The sequence below is a fragment of the Callionymus lyra genome, chromosome 5 (genome assembly GCF_982586985.1).
Source record: "Callionymus lyra chromosome 5, fCalLyr1.hap1.1, whole genome shotgun sequence".
NCBI classification, from domain to species: domain Eukaryota; kingdom Metazoa; phylum Chordata; class Actinopteri; order Syngnathiformes; family Callionymidae; genus Callionymus; species Callionymus lyra.
In genome coordinates, this window is record NC_141822.1 from 10,960,778 (window position 1) to 10,976,153 (window position 15,376).

The 15,376-nt window shown below is 38.3% G+C and overlaps 2 protein-coding genes across 4 annotated transcripts; one reads left to right on the forward strand and one right to left on the reverse strand.

The window, feature by feature from the left end:
* Positions 1-208: 208 nt before the first annotated feature.
* lman2la (lectin, mannose-binding 2-like a) lies at positions 209-8,664 on the reverse strand. Of its 2 annotated transcripts, XM_087790774.1 has the most exons (10): positions 8,584-8,664; positions 7,470-7,800; positions 7,131-7,249; positions 5,863-5,980; positions 5,525-5,607; positions 5,035-5,067; positions 4,142-4,303; positions 2,852-2,966; positions 991-1,110; positions 209-922 (listed from the first exon to the last, which is right to left on the reverse strand). In XM_087790774.1, the coding sequence occupies exons 2-10, from the start codon at positions 7,651-7,653 to the stop codon at positions 780-782; spliced, it is 1,077 nt and encodes a 358-aa protein (XP_087646900.1). In that variant the 5' UTR covers positions 7,654-7,800; positions 8,584-8,664; the 3' UTR covers positions 209-779. The 2 variants fall into 2 exon arrangements, with proteins under 2 accessions (XP_087646900.1, XP_087646901.1); XM_087790775.1 differs by lacking the exon at positions 5,035-5,067 and having other exon boundaries at positions 210-922.
* On the forward strand, positions 8,482-15,035 carry mtfp1 (mitochondrial fission process 1). 2 transcript variants are annotated; one of them, XR_015711321.1, is made up of 5 exons: positions 8,482-8,608; positions 10,759-10,886; positions 12,951-13,183; positions 13,253-13,867; positions 13,926-15,035. XR_015711321.1 is itself a non-coding variant. In XM_087790776.1 (4 exons), the coding sequence occupies exons 1-4, from the start codon at positions 8,548-8,550 to the stop codon at positions 13,317-13,319; spliced, it is 489 nt and encodes a 162-aa protein (XP_087646902.1). In that variant the 5' UTR covers positions 8,482-8,547; the 3' UTR covers positions 13,320-15,035. The 2 variants fall into 2 exon arrangements, 1 of the variants encoding a protein (XP_087646902.1); XM_087790776.1 differs by having other exon boundaries at positions 13,253-15,035.
* Positions 15,036-15,376: the final 341 nt, after the last annotated feature.

Genomic DNA, 15,376 nt, shown 5'->3' on the forward strand with positions numbered 1-15,376 from the left:
TTGAAACCAAAATATGTCCAAACATCAGCTTTAAAAGCTGCTGGAGTCGACTGTATCCTCTCATCCTCAGTCATCAGATCACAAGGGATTTCATTGTTGCTTTAGCTGCGGAGGATGTGAGGACTGCTGACCTCTAGTGGCAGGAGTGAATATTTGCATGTTAAGTGTAAATAAAGAAATTGAATCATTTTATTTAAAAAAACTTTATTGAAATATGAACCATAAAGAAAATATGATTATAAAGCCAAAAAAAAAAAAAAAGGATGCTGTTGAATATTGATACGGTATCATCATCAATAATAACAATATAATATATTTGATTTACTATCTAGTTACATGCGTTTAAGCAAGAAGAAGCTCTGGATTGTTTTAGACTTTTAATAAACTTTTCTTTTTAAATATTTGTAAACTAACAAACGTTCATTCAAACCATCAATCATGAAAATAAATATACAAAACAAAAGAACAAACGGATATTCTTGAATAATTCATAAATAATTGTGTTTTACTCTTCAGTGCAGACGCCACATAATCAGACACGACCTGAGTATGAAAATATAGACGTAAATAATTTAAAAGTCGTCGATGAAGATATAAAACGTTATAAAACTGCTTCATGTTTCTGTGACTTCATGGTGAGAAGAAACGAAGCAGAATAAAGGCTGCGACGGTTCCAGTCCGACAGGTTCAAGACTCCTGTCGCTTCATTGAGGCTCGTCAGGTTTTCCAGCGTCTCCTCCTCCTCCCGAGAACTGCATCCTCTCGTGCTCAGTCGCGTCTCAGTAGAAGCGCTTGCGGCGGCTCTCGGTCCAGTGACCGTAGACCACCATGCCGATGACGATGAGGAACACGCAGCCCAGCAGCGAGAAGAGGACGGTGAAGAAGATGGACACGGCGCTCATCCCTTCTTCCTTCTCGATCACTGGAGGAGGAGAGCGGAGGAGGTGAGGCAAAGAAAAGAACGAGTGTAGATGGTTTGTGTGGCGTCACCTCGCAGGAGCTCCATGTTGTCCACGCTCGGGACGGTGACCTCGTCCTCGTCCTCCTCGTCCTTCTTGCTCCTCAGAACCGTCAGCTGGTAGAGTTTCAAAGAGATGATTTCGTGGTTGTCTGGAAGAAAAACATTAAATCAACTTAAATTATAGTGAATACCAGAATAAAATGGCATTTTATTAATATATATAAACGAGTGGTTTTTACTTTAACATTATAATGTTTTTTTTTTGTTTTTTTTACATAATTCCATGAGTTTTCGTTACCGTTTTCTAAACTAAAAGTTCCGATAAAGGTTGATGGACTGTCGTTAAATTGACTTTTGAGGAAAAACTACAAAAATAAAAGTATATTCACTGAAAGAAAAGACAAAACCACAATGGAAGTTGTTGTTTTTTTTAATAGTTAATACATTTAGGGAATAATTTAATGATATAATTACTATAAAGTAACTTTAAATGTTAATATCAATCCTTTTTAGCTTTTTAACCTCAAAAAAAAATGTTTCTACTATTGTAAAATAAAATAAAACGTTAATTTAACTATTCAATAAACTGATTGCACTGAACCTAAACCAAAAATTTCCAAAATCGCAATAAAAAAAAGGTGAAAACCTCAAAAATAAAACTATTTTTGGTTCTGCATGCGCTTTTATTTTTTGGTGTATATTATGTTTAGTTTTTGTGATTGTGCTTTTAGTTTTTGTTAGAATTCAGTGATGGGGCGACTGGTTCTGAGCTAGGCTAACTATGCTAACAAATTGGACGCTAATGGCTTTCACGCTAACATTAAGGGTGATGAAAATGATGCTATAAGAAGCTCATATAGATGGATGGATAAATGGAAGGATGGATGGATGATCGTTGGATGGATGGATGGATAAATGGAAGCAAGGATGGATGGATGAATAGAAGGATGGATGGATGGATGGATGAATAGAAGGATGGATGGATGGATGGATGGATGAATAGAAGGATGGATGGATGGATAAATTGATGAATGGATGGATGGATGATCGATGGAAGGAAGGGTGGGTGGATGGATGGATGGATGGTCAATGGATGGATGGATGGATGGATGGATGGATAAATGGAAGCAAGGATGGATGAATAGAAGGAAGGATGGATGGATGGATAAATTGAAGGATGGATGGATGATCAATGGATGGATGGATAAATGGAAGCATGGATGGATGGATGGATAGAAGGAAGGATGGATGGATAAATTGAAGGATGGATGGATAGATGATCGATGAATAAATGGAAGCAAGGATGGATGGATGAATAGAAGGAAGGATGTGGATGGATGGATAAATGGAAGGATGGATGGAAGACTTGGCGCGGGTGTGCAGCCTACTCCCATCAGTGTGTGTGAATGGCTGTCAAAGCGCTTTGTGACCCTGGTCTAGAAAGGCGCTATATAAATAGACATTATTTATTATTATGAATAGAAGGATGGAAGGAAGGAAGGATGGATGGATATATGGATGGATGGATGGATGGATGGATGGATGGATGGATGGATGGATGGAAGGAAGGAAGGAAGGAAGGAAGGAAGGAAGGAAGGAAGGAAGGAAGGAAGGAAGGAAGGAAGGAAGGAAGGAAGGAAGGAAGGAAGGAAGGAAGGAAGGAAGGAAGGAAGGAAGGAAGGAAGGAAGGAAGGAAGGAAGGAAGGATGGATATATGGATGGAAGGATGGATGGATGGATGGATGGATGGATATATGGATGGAAGGAAGGAAGGATGGATATATGGATGGAAGGATGGATGGATGGATATATGGATGGAAGGAAGGAAGGATGGATATATGGAAGGAAGGATGGATGGATGTATTTGACGTGTATTACGTTGACTCTCACCTGACAGGTCTCCAGTGACAGCTGTGGCCCCGAAGTAATACCCCAGAGGCAGACGGACCCCCGGGATGTCCAGACAGTCTCTCCACTCGTGCTGTCCGTCAATGTCAATCATCACCTGCTCAGAATAATATTGACATTAATAAACTTCTATACGTCAGTCAAATGATTTTGATTCTCATTGTTTTGTGAGCGGTTGTCTGTCCGACTGGTCCCGGGTATAGACTCCTGTCCAGGGTGTCCCTACATTTCAGTTGTTGAATGTATTTATTGCAATGTTTTAAGGATTTTTTTCTTTTTTTAAATAATTTAACATTTTAAGAAATGAATGATTTTTCTTTTAAAAATGGAGTTTGACAATTTTATTCCAATAATTTAAAAATAAAAGTCCTAAAATAGATATTTTTTAATTTGTAGCTTTTTTAATTCAATATAAAACTCTTGTCACAAAAGTGACATGATTGGCTGAGAGATTGATCTCAGTATCTCAGTACTTTATTGCTATCGTGGTACAATTATACGACATTTATATGGATTGAATTGACTTCAAGTAGAATAATATACAATTTAGATGATTTATTTTCATTATTCGAAAACTAATGTGTTTGAGGTATCCCTTGTGTTATCTCTGGGTCAGGGTGACCCGCTGGCTCGAAAACAAATGTACTTGGGGTATCCCTTGTGTTATTTCTGGGTCAAGGTGACCTGGTACTTGAAAACAAATGTGTTTGTGGTATCCCTTGTGTAATCTCTGGATCAATGTGACCTGGTTCGCCTGAAAACAAATGTGTTTGAGGTATCCCTTGTGTTATCTCTGGGTCAAGGTTACCCGCCAGCACAAAACCAATGGGTTCCCTCCTTATTGGAAAGATTTGAAAATATTAGATTTATTTAAATTCAATTATTCTTTTAAACTAAACAATGTCAATATAAAAAGATTTATTTAAATAATTCTATAAAATGTAATTCATATTTCAACACTTTTAATTTGATTCCCCGAAAATATTTTATAATTCTTAAAAAATAAATACAATATTTCAATAAAAAATCCAAAGTTTCAACATGTGTTCAATACCATCAATATTCTGGTGACACTGTTATACTTATATAAACTAAACTAATATAAACTATACACTATAAAAAGTTAACTCATGTTTCAGTTTGTGCATCAAGAGTGAAGATGAAAACATCCTCCTTCACTTCTCTCTTCCCTCCTTCACTTCTCTCTTCCCTCCTTCACTTCTCTCTTCCCTCCTTCACTTCTCTATCGACACATTCACTTCGCAGTTTTACCGTCAGGCGTCGTCGGATGTATCGGATGAACAGGAAGGTGTCGTGCTTCAGGTTCCGGATCATGGCGTTGCAGCCTCCGAGCTCCGTGGGGCGTCCGTCGCGCTCGTGGTCGTAGCTGATGGTACCGTTGCCCACCATGGCCAGGATGAAGGGGAAGATCCTCTAGGGGAGCAGAACAGGTGGGTGAGACCCTGTGGAGCCGTGCTGCCCCCCAGAGGCCACAGTAGCAACTGCACCCACGAGTGTTTCTATTTCGACACTTTTAGTCTTTGGCAGGAAAACGTTTGTATTTATCGAACTTCCTGTGACAGGAAGTGTGAGTCTGTCTGTTGTATTGTCAATTTATTGGAGGCTTGATCAATGAAAATGATTTTTGTTACACAGGTTCCTGAGGGGGGCGCTAAAGGGTCCTCAGAAATTTGAGGAGAGCAATAAATTGAATTGAAGTTAATATTACAATATAATAAAACTGTATTTTTACTATTTGTTGAGAACATACAACTAAAGAAATGCCTTGATATTTGGATTCTTAATTTTCCGATTGTACCTAAACCCACCACCAGGGGTGATGATCTCACATCCTGTGTCTACCTGGCTGTTTGTTGTTACCATGTAGCTTGTAGCTAGTTAGCTTATTTTGTCCTTATCTGTTAACAGTTATATACAGCAGCGAAATAACACATTTTATAATAATTCCCTAAGCTTAACAAATACTACATTTAGAAAAGGGAAAATACACTTTAAAATCTTTGTATATTTCGATGCATTTACTGTGTTTTACAAAGAGGGTCTAGTGGTGTTTGACCGTCTTACTAAAGACACATATGATGTAAATGTCATGTCGTTGTCAGAATTAAAGGTTAATTTCACAGATCACATGTTATGGTGGTTACCTGAGTACGAGGAGTGAATCTCTTCTTTTGAGCCTAGTCTCCAGGAGGATGCATGAAACAAACACACATGCCACATGTCCAGAACATATTAGAAAATATCGATACACGGATATATCATGCACTTCTTACGGTACTGTATCGATACATTACTGTATTGACTTTTTTTTAACTTCTGGCCGCTAGATGGCAGCATTAACTACATCCTCCACAGCTAAAGCAACAATAAAATCCTGCGAGATCCTAGCCATGACTGAGGACAAGAGGATACAGTCGACTCCAGCAGCTTTTAAAGCTGATGTTTGGACATATTTTGGTTTGAAAAACAAATGAAAGCAGTAACGACTTCATCAAGAGTCATGTGGTCCGTGAATTCTGCAACACCAGAGTCAAGTACTCAACAATACTAAACATATATACTTGTTACTACAGTATCACGATGCATCATGTCACCTGGTTCTAACCAACACACACACCCAACCCCCTGATGTACCTCAAGATGCTTCTCCTCGTTGGGGTACGTGTCCACAAACACCCCCAGACCAGTGAAGTTGTCCATGTTTCCAAACACGGGTCCTGGAGGGAGAAGGATGGATCAACAGCAGGTGAGACTTGTGATGTGTTGATGAAGCTTCATGAAGCAGTGTCATTGTTTTCAGAGCCCACTAGATGGCGGTGTGTGCGCTATTATCCTTTGTTTTGAACAACTGTTCTAATGAAACATCATTTTAAAAACTGATGGCGCCACCTACTGACCTCTAAACATCATGACACTGCTTCATGAAGCTTCATCAACACTTCACCAGGTGATAGTAGTCGTGACGTTCTCACCTTTCTGCATTCGCTCCTTAGTGTACCAGATGGCCAACCCGTCTCCGTTCAGGTTCTTCTTCCCTTGTCCGTGAATCTTGAAGTGCACCTGCATCTCCCAATCCTTCAGGTGACATGGCTGCCTCGGACAGAAGAAGCTATTGAGTGTATCTAGTGACTCTAAGAGGTCACAGTGTTAAAGTCGCTGGAGCAGTTCAAGAGAGCAGAAGTCCATCATGTTCTTAACCACATGAGGGTGTGAATGGAAATTGAATAGAAGAATGACAGCTTTTCCTTCTGACTACACTTCATATTCACTGTTTATGTTGTGGTATTAGAAACATCCTAATATATTGATTTAAAAACATTTAAAACTACTTTAATGTATATTAAAAATCCTGAATTACTTGCTAGCCACAGCCTACACCCACTCTGCTGTGATTGGTCGATCACCAAGGTTTGTCACTGCACGTAATCAATCCCTGAAGTCTCCAACTCCAAGGGACTCGTTGTATTAACAAAGCGGGGTGTGATTACAGCTGGCTGCAGGAGGAGTGAAGCCATTATTACGTAGTAATGGACTCCACTCTCGTAACCTCTCTTTCACCCAGATTTTAAACAGGGGAGAACTTTATAAATGAATAAGTTCAAAAACATGGTCATGATGAGGGACTTACTGTATCTTGGAGAGGAAGATTTCAACATTTAAAACATGTGAGTGAGTCAGGAGAGTTTTTACATGAGTTGCTCCTTAAGATCAGAAGTAAACAAGGGTTTGTTCAACGATGTAAAGTTAAGTTAAGTTAAGTTCAATGTGCTTTTAGCTTGAGTTCTAAAAATAGTTTGGTTCAGGGATTTATTTTTGTCCGTCCTTGTGTGTCGTTGCTTTAATGCTATTTATTTTTATTTTATTTTCAATGAACTGCTGCTTTAAAATTACATTAAACACTTTTTAATTAAACATTTTGATCATAACACATTTTATTGAGAAGTTTTAAAGTAGTAGTAAATTCGTAATTGAGAATTTAAGTTGGTTTATTATTATATAAAGGTAACACATAAGTATATAATCAAAACAAAACTTAAAAAGAACATGTTATGGCACCTTTCCTTTCATTTTAAACACCATTTATAGCCAACTATGACTGTCAATATAAGATGTAAGGATGTTGAAACTAATATTTATCTGGTTAGTGAGTAGATTTGTGAGTTTAATTTACACTTTGTGGTGAAGAATGTGAGCAGAATTTATTATTATTACTGTTATTACTTTAAGTGTTTGTACTCACCATGCGGCTCCACACTGCCCCCTGTCGACTCTGCATCTCAGGTGTGAGCCGCACCTGCTCCGTGGTTACCATGGCATCGCCCTGCAACTCCCAGTGGGAGGAGCCTAAAGATCCCACACCTGAAATAAAGATAACAAATAAAAATAGAACCTTTAATAAAACTGCATCCGGTCTTTGAATTAAATCAGAACCATTTATATAATAATAACATGATAAAAACAAAGAGAAATATAGATCTAAGTTAATATTGTTTGGATGTCATTCATAGATTTTTAAATAAAGAGTAAAATTCCAGAAATTTCTACGGTCTCGGCTGGTCCCGGATCAGCTCCACTGTACCTTGGTATGGCTTCGACAGAGAATACTCCCGCTTCAGAAACTCCTCCATTTCGTGCTCGTCGTCCGCCGAACCATGACGGACACAACAGATCAACACGACCAGAGCCACGAAGGATTTGAACGATGTCATGGTCGCTGAAGAGGCAGAGAGAGAAGGTTTCTGCTCACAGCTGGCTGCGGCCATCGTTGCTCGAAGCTCCGCCCACACTCCAGCCTGACTTTTCTATTGGTTCTCCCGCTTCTACGCGCCGATTGGTTCCTTCTGCTGTTTGTTGCAAATGCTTGCTTCTCATTGGTTACTGCGGCGTCACTGCTGCAGCCCGGAATATCGCTGACAATGACAAAATTAATGGTGGTTTTATTTAGGATAAGTTAATATTTTATCAGTTAAGTACATTAGAGTCTTGAATTATGTTCATATTACAGGATTCATTTTGGAATCAGTATTTAAAATTTCTTAATATATTTTACATCAATCAACAACGTTTGTAATGGATTGATTTATTATATTTTTTATAAAGATGATGGATTGCTACTGTCTATTTTGATGACACGCAAAAATAACATCTTTATATCTTATACAATTATCTTGCGTTACTAGTAGTAGTATTTTAGTTGTTTAAAAAAAAAAGAAGAAGTAAACATGTATTATGACTATTCTATTCTGTTCGATTCTAGCCTCTCTAATTGATTTGATAAGAGGCAAATACAAATAATAAGTTAATGACTGAAAGGAAATGTATGTTAATATATAACTTATTTCTGTTAGTGTTAGTCAGGATTTTATTAAATCTTTAAAAGCTTAATCATTCTTTTATCAAAGGATAAAATAGTGTGTCAAGTTGCCTGATGTCAACAAAGTAAATACAATCCCAACAGTTTTCCCATTCATTGGATTTCAATTAAAATTGTTAAACAATTGTTATTCACGTATTAAATATTAATATAATATTTAAAATGATGATTCGACGACTAAAACGCCCCCTTCATGGTTCGCACTGACGGTGGGAATTCTCACGCCTGGTTCCTGGAGCAGAAACACCGGGTGGATGGAGTGAATGAAAAAAGTGGGGAAAACATGGATAACTCTGAGGACAAAACGGTTGACATTTACCGGGACACCTGGGTCCGCTTTCTCGGTACGTGACCCGCGATTTAAATCCCTAACAGAAAAAACAACAGTGTAAGAAAACGCATCATGACCCCGGGGGCTGCTAGCTTAGCTGCTAGCTTAGCAGGCTAACATCAGTGTCACATCTATTTATGGAGAACTTTGAAGGACGTTCATGCAGCACATGATGGTCGTTCACGCAACAAAGGAGATCGAGACCTTTTTAGCTTCTTTATTTTCATACGTGATTTAAAAAATCGCGGTTCGTTTTTGTCGTTGACAGAAAAACTAAACTAATGTTTGTCAAGTTGAGACCATGAGTCACATCCGTGTTGAGACACAGACTGAAGATTCACAAACGTCTTCACTGAGTGTCTTCTGTAAAAAATAACCTTATCTTTCCATTGAATAAAATGAGGTTAAGTACAGTGAGTGAAGGACATCAGTGGTGTAACATTATGTAATAGCAAACTATCTTCTTCTGTCAACATATAGTAAAATACTTTCTACACTGGACTGTATTAATATATACTTTTTTCTTTAAGGTCTGTCTTTAAAGTATATACTTTATTGAATATTGTTTTGATTGTTTAAGCGCTTTGTGACCCTGGTCTGGAAAAGGGCTATATAAATATAAATTACTTACTTACTTACAATTCCAGCCTCTATAGCAGTAGAACCATCTGCCTCCAAGCAGGCAGTGGTCAGTACCTATCAGAAGTGAGTCAGATCTGGGTCAATCTTAATTGCCAATAAATGTCAGCGTGTTATCTTGTCGTCGACGAGACGGAGCCGCCATCTGTCGAAGGCGTCAGATGGGATTATTAACAACGCTTGCGTCGAAAAGGAATGCGTTGCCAAAATTCTGTCTCCGGTCACAGTCGACGCGAGCGAGGAATTAAGAATTAAGTCTCTCTCGGGGCGTAATCTGTGACTTTATTCAGAGGATCAGAGGTTCTCATGATTCATCTTAGAAGGAAACTAATGTGAAACTCAAACTCTATTAACTCACTGACATGTTTCAAATGTTGACTCTTCCTCTCCAAGATGCAGTAAGTCCTTCATCATGACCATGTTTATTATTACTTGTTACTTATTACTTTATAACGTTATTCTCCGTCTGAAATCTGGGCGAACGAGAGGTTACGAGAGCAGAGTCCATTATGATGTAATAATGGCCTCACTTCCTCCTCCAGCCAGCTGTAATCACGCCCCGCTTTGATAATACAACGATCCCTTGGAAGTAGAGACTGAGGGATCAATAAAGTTCTACCTAACCTAACTTCCGGAATTAATGACGCGCAGTGACGAATCTTGAAGCTTGACCAATCACAGCAGAGATGGTGTGGTTATGGTAAATAACATTTGATCTCCAGAAAAACAGTGTTTCCAAGATTAACTTAAGACGAACTTACATTTGAATTTTTATTTATATAGCGCTTTTCCAGACCAGGGTCACAAAGCGCTTAAACAATCAAAACAATATTCAATAAAGTATATACTTTAAAGATCAAGATAAAACTGATAACACAACAGGAGTTCCAGAAAATCAAGGAAAAGCCTGAACAAATAAAAACGTCTTAAGATGTTTCTTGAAGGAGTCAGTAGATCATCAAACACAGAGATCGTTCCAAAGTTTAGGAGCAACAGTCTGGAAGGATTTCTCTCCTCTGGTCCTGAAGCGTGTTCAGGAACCATCAGTAGATTCTGATCCACAGACCTCAGAGCCCGAGCTGGGGTGTAAGGCTGGATCAGATCACTGATGGAAGGTCTGACCATGAATAGATCTGAAAGTAAGAACCAGAATTTTAAAGTTGATCCTGAAAGAAACTGGAAGCCAGTGAAGAGTTTTAAGGATCGGAGAAATGTGAGTTCTTCTACTAGAGCGGGTCAGAATTCTCGCTGCAGAGTTTTGTATCAACTGCAGGCGAGACACATCCTTCTTGTTTAGACATGAAAATAAACTGTTACAATATTCTAAACTAGAAGACACAAACACATGAATTATAAGCTCCAGATCATTTTGTGACAACATTTTCCTAAGTTTAGAGATTTTCCTCAGTTTTTCAGAGAAATGTATTCATGTTATCCTTGTGTGTTGCTGCTTTATTTGAGAGAATTGAGTTGAAATGACATCAGTCGCTTGTCGTCAACTTTGTGTCACATGTGTGTGGACAGGATACGCCAATGAAGTCGGCGAAGCGTTCCGCGCTCTGGTCCCGGTCAGCGCCGTCTGGGGAACCTATGCTGTGGCGACCGTCTACGTCACCGCCGACGCCGTAGACAAAGGGAAGAAAGCAGCCGCGGTGAGATTCTGACCCGGTCGTTGGTTCTGTCTCAACCTGTTAACTCAGAGCTGAACGACTAACATTAACACACCTTCTGACCTACTCACCATTTTACAGCTTTAATTCTTAACTCTTTTACTAACGTCAATTCTTGTCCAACCTCCCGGAGAGACTCTTTAGCTTTTTAATATCACAAGATTATTATTTTTCTCACAGTACCATATGGATATTCAGCAGCACTTTATTGATTCAAATTAAAAACAAATTTATATATTTAATTGGCTATTAAATTATATATTTCAGTTCTTTCATGGTTTATTTTACACTTTGATTCGCAATTAACATTCACATATTTAAAGCGTAAACTTCTGGCCACTAGATGGCAGCAGTGTTCACGTCCTCCAAAGCTTAAGGAACGATAAATACCAGGGAGATCCCAGCGATGACTGAGGACGAGAGGATACAGTCGACTAAAGCAGCTTTTAAAGCTAATGTTTGGACACAATTAGTTTTCAAAACAAATTAAAGCCGTTACAACTGAGGACGAGAGGATACAGTCGACTAAAGCAGCTTTTAAAGCTAATGTTTGGACACAATTAGTTTTCAAAACAAATAAAAACAGTTACAACTGAGCACGAGAGGATACAGTCGACTAAAGCAGCTTTTAAAGCTAATGTTTGGACACAATTTGTTTTCAAAACAAATGAAAGCTGTTACAACTGAGGACGAGAGGATACAGTCGACTCCAGGAGCTTATTAAAGCGAATGTTTGGACATATTTTGGTTCCAAACAAATGAAAGCAGTTACGACTTCATCAAGAGTCATGTGGTCTGTAAATAATGCAACACCAGAGTCAAGTCCCCGACAATACTACACATATATATGTATGGAGTTTGTCACTCCTGCTGTGTGTAGTAGAGAAGTGTGTGTGTGTGTTGCTGTGTTTTGTCAATATCCTGCTGGACTGTTTTCATGTAGTCGATCAATACTGTAATGATGTGGATGTTTGAGCTGCGACCACTTTCACATAATACACTGTTAGTTAATTCTTTAACTGGATTATACAAGTGGTTCCGACCCAACGATGAGGAAGTGACTCACTGTACGATCTGTATATTCAGTACTATTTATTGTGGTATATTTATCATTATTTTATCATGTATTGCAGTGATGGTCTGATGAAGCTTCATGAAACATGTTGTTCAGAGGTCAGTAGGTGGCGCCATCAGTTTAAAAATGATGTTACATAAGAAGAGTTGTTGATAACAAAGGAAAATAGTGCTGAGACCGCCATCTAGTGGACTCTGAAAATAATGACACTGCTTCGTGAAGCTTCATCAAACCATCACTAATATATTGTCTTTATTTATTATGAGTATTTAATTATGACTGTTTATTTTGTTGTTTTTAAAGTATTTATTTATTTTCTACTTTAAGTTTAATCTACTGCTTAATGTTTAATATTATCATAAACAGCTGTGGAACTTATATTATTTATCAATACATTTTAATAATACAAATGTGAATTATTTCATACAAATAAGGGCAAAAATGCAGGAATATGTGCATACATTGTTACACATTTATTTCCAATGGGGAAAAACTAAAAGATATTATGTGTTAAAAGAAATGTAAATTTAATGATTTTAAATGAATAAATTAACATTTGAATAGGACTTAATAGTAGTGGTTCAAAAGCATAAACAAGGAGCGAAATGGAAACAATAAAATAAAAATGAATTCCTAACATAACATATAATATAGTTAGTGATGGTTCTGATGAAGCGTCATGAAGCAGTGTCATTATTTTCAGAGTCCACTAGATGGCGTCTCTGCACTATTTTCCTTTTGTTTTGAACAACTGTTCTAATGAAACATCACATCATTTCTAAACTGATGGCGCCACCTACTGACCTCTAAACTTCATGACCCTGCTTCATGAAGCTTCATCAACACATCACTAATTATAGTCATAGAATTTAAAGGTTTGATTGTTGCGGTTTCATCAGATTTATTTATTTAATGAAGGTATTTCTTAAGGTGATTTCATCAAGTTAAGTTAAGTTAACCTTGTGTCCCAGTCTCACGGGGACAACCCGGGGAAGACGGCCCACGTGGCAGCAGCCGTGGTGGACACGTTCCTGTGGCAGGCTCTGGCCTCCGTCATCATCCCGGGCTTCACCATCAACCGCGTGTGCGCCGCCTCGCTCTACCTGCTGGGGCGCACCACCAGGTTACCCCTGCCCGCCCGCAAGTGGACCACCACCGCCATCGGCCTGTCCACCATCCCCTTCATCATCACCCCCATCGACCGGTCAGTACCAGGGTTTCAGGGTTCAGGGTTCTGTGAGACCGACTGTCGCTGACGGACCTTCTGTCGTAGGTCCGTGGATCTCCTGCTGGACTCCAGCGTGAGGAAGATCTACGGTCCCGGAGAGAAGGAGGAGTGAGAAGATCCTTCTGGGAAAATCTACAAAGATCTCAGGGGGAACATATATGTGAGGTCTTTGTTATTCTGAGCCATCCAAAGGTAGCAATATTGAAACCATTTAAAGATTTGTTATATTGTTGGAATGTTACTTCAGTAGCAACGAGCTACGTTTGTCAGCCATACATGGGACTGTGACTCTGATGTGTTGAACCTTCATGTGAGAGAAACCACTTTAAACTCGTTCGAGCTTCTTTCTGTCATCGGGACCATGTCGTAGTCCAAGTTCTGGTCACGTTTCTAACGACTGCAACAACATTTATTCCATGAAAATAAACTATTTTATTATTATAATTAAGAATAAAAGAAAAAGAAAATATTCATTTTTGCAGATATTAGTTGGATTTTCTGTTTACAAAAATAGCTCTTGTGGAGTCGTGAGTCACTTTGATGTCCTGAACCTTCTGGATTAACTTGTCTCTGCTTCTTAACAAGCACTTTAGTCAAAGTGCAGGTGGATCTCAGGGACTCACCTGTACAGGTGTGGAGCTCAGGGACTCACCTGTACAGGTGTGGAGCTCAGGGACTCACCTGTGCAGGTGTGGAGCTCAGGGACTCACCTGTGCAGGTGTGGAGCTCAGGGACTCACCTGTGCAGGTGTGAATCTCAGGGACTCGCCTGTACAGGAGCTTTGTTCACGCGGATCTGAGCAACCGTCCAACATTATCTTGATTATTTAACTGTAGAAGTGGATTTCATGTTCACGGTGCATTCAGGATCACATTAATAATATATATTATATATATATATAATAAAAACGAATATACACTTAAATGTGTCACAAACTTGTCAGTCAAAGTTGTAATTTGTGACATGAGGGTGAAATTGACTAAATTAAATTAATTTGTTTCCTGGAATTAACTTCACATATTAACAATAAGTCAAATTATTAATGTTCTTATCAATAAAGACTGTTTCTTGGATTCTTAATTCAAACTTTAACTCCATATGTTCTTCAACACTTATATATTCAGGGTATTTTACGGTAAATCTCAAGCTGGAAACTGATATTTTGCTGCTTTGGTTCATATATAAAAAAAGCTCAATTATTTCCGGTTAAACATTTCTTTGTGTGTTTTTTTATTTCATGACTTGCTGGGATCACAATGTGTGAAACGGGGTGTGCGTTATATTAGGGTCATTACGGTTCCTGTTTTTTTGCTGTTAAGGTTAAAGTGGTGCAATATATGAACACGCAGACCTCCCTGCACACGCGTGTGCGTCTTGACATGTGCTGTATCGAGGGAGCAAAGGGAAGAAACATGAGTTTATAATAACACTAAAAACAATTCTAAAGGGAAACAAGTCATAGAAATGTTTTTCCTCGTGTCTCTTTCGTCTGTGAATCACATGAACTATGCAAGTGTCGAATGTTTTCCTTTCCTTTATGTTCGGGTGAAAGAGGATCAGTTTGTTACACGTCACATGTGATTGAATCGGCCAAAACATTACGACCACTCGTCCTCATAGTGTATAACGTTCGCTGCCGACCAGGAACTCGTTACTAAATGAAGGTGGTCATAATGTTTCAGCCGTGATTGTGGCAGGAGTCGTGTGATGCGGTTGATTCGTGATCGATCTATGCAGCCTGACGACGACCTTCTTTGTTCCTTTCAAACATTGTGAATGTTCAACACTGGAGGAAAGTTGTTGTGAATAAAACTTTTTCCAAAAAACATTTGACTTCATTGTTTCCTTTGGAGTTTCAACATCTGTTTCTAATGGTTCTGCTTCCACAACACAATATTGATGTGTCGGCACTTTTTTTTTTATAAACCACTTAAACGTGTTTAAAAAATTTAGAAGTGAAGCTTGTTTTTCATTTATTCAAATACATGTGTATTTGTAATTTAGTTATTTACATATATCTACATTTAGATATAAGTCATTATATTCATGGATTTTCTTTGATTGTATTCCTTCTCATTTTTGGAAAAACTAATTTTCCTTATATATAAAGTTATATTTTCATATATATAACAATATTGTTTGTTCAATTCTGTTTTAAGGTAACATGTT

What these genes read in the sequence shown, in the direction of transcription:
- lman2la (XM_087790774.1), bottom strand. Translation starts at nt 7,653, where the DNA reads ATGGCCGCAGCCAGCTGTGAGCAGAAACCTTCTCTCTCTGCCTCTTCA. An exon ending in GGGCAGTGTGGAGCCGCATG is followed by an intron (nt 5,981 to 7,130) that starts GTGAGTACAAAC and finishes TGTCCGAGGCAG; the next exon opens with CCATGTCACCTGAAGGATTG. An exon ending in ACATCCGACGACGCCTGACG is followed by an intron (nt 2,967 to 4,141) that starts GTAAAACTGCGA and finishes TATTCTGAGCAG; the next exon opens with GTGATGATTGACATTGACGG.
- mtfp1 (XM_087790776.1), top strand. Translation starts at nt 8,548, where the DNA reads ATGGATAACTCTGAGGACAAAACGGTTGACATTTACCGGGACACCTGG. An exon ending in CACCTGGGTCCGCTTTCTCG is followed by an intron (nt 8,609 to 10,758) that starts GTACGTGACCCG and finishes GTGTGTGGACAG; the next exon opens with GATACGCCAATGAAGTCGGC. An exon ending in AAGGGAAGAAAGCAGCCGCG is followed by an intron (nt 10,887 to 12,950) that starts GTGAGATTCTGA and finishes CTTGTGTCCCAG; the next exon opens with TCTCACGGGGACAACCCGGG.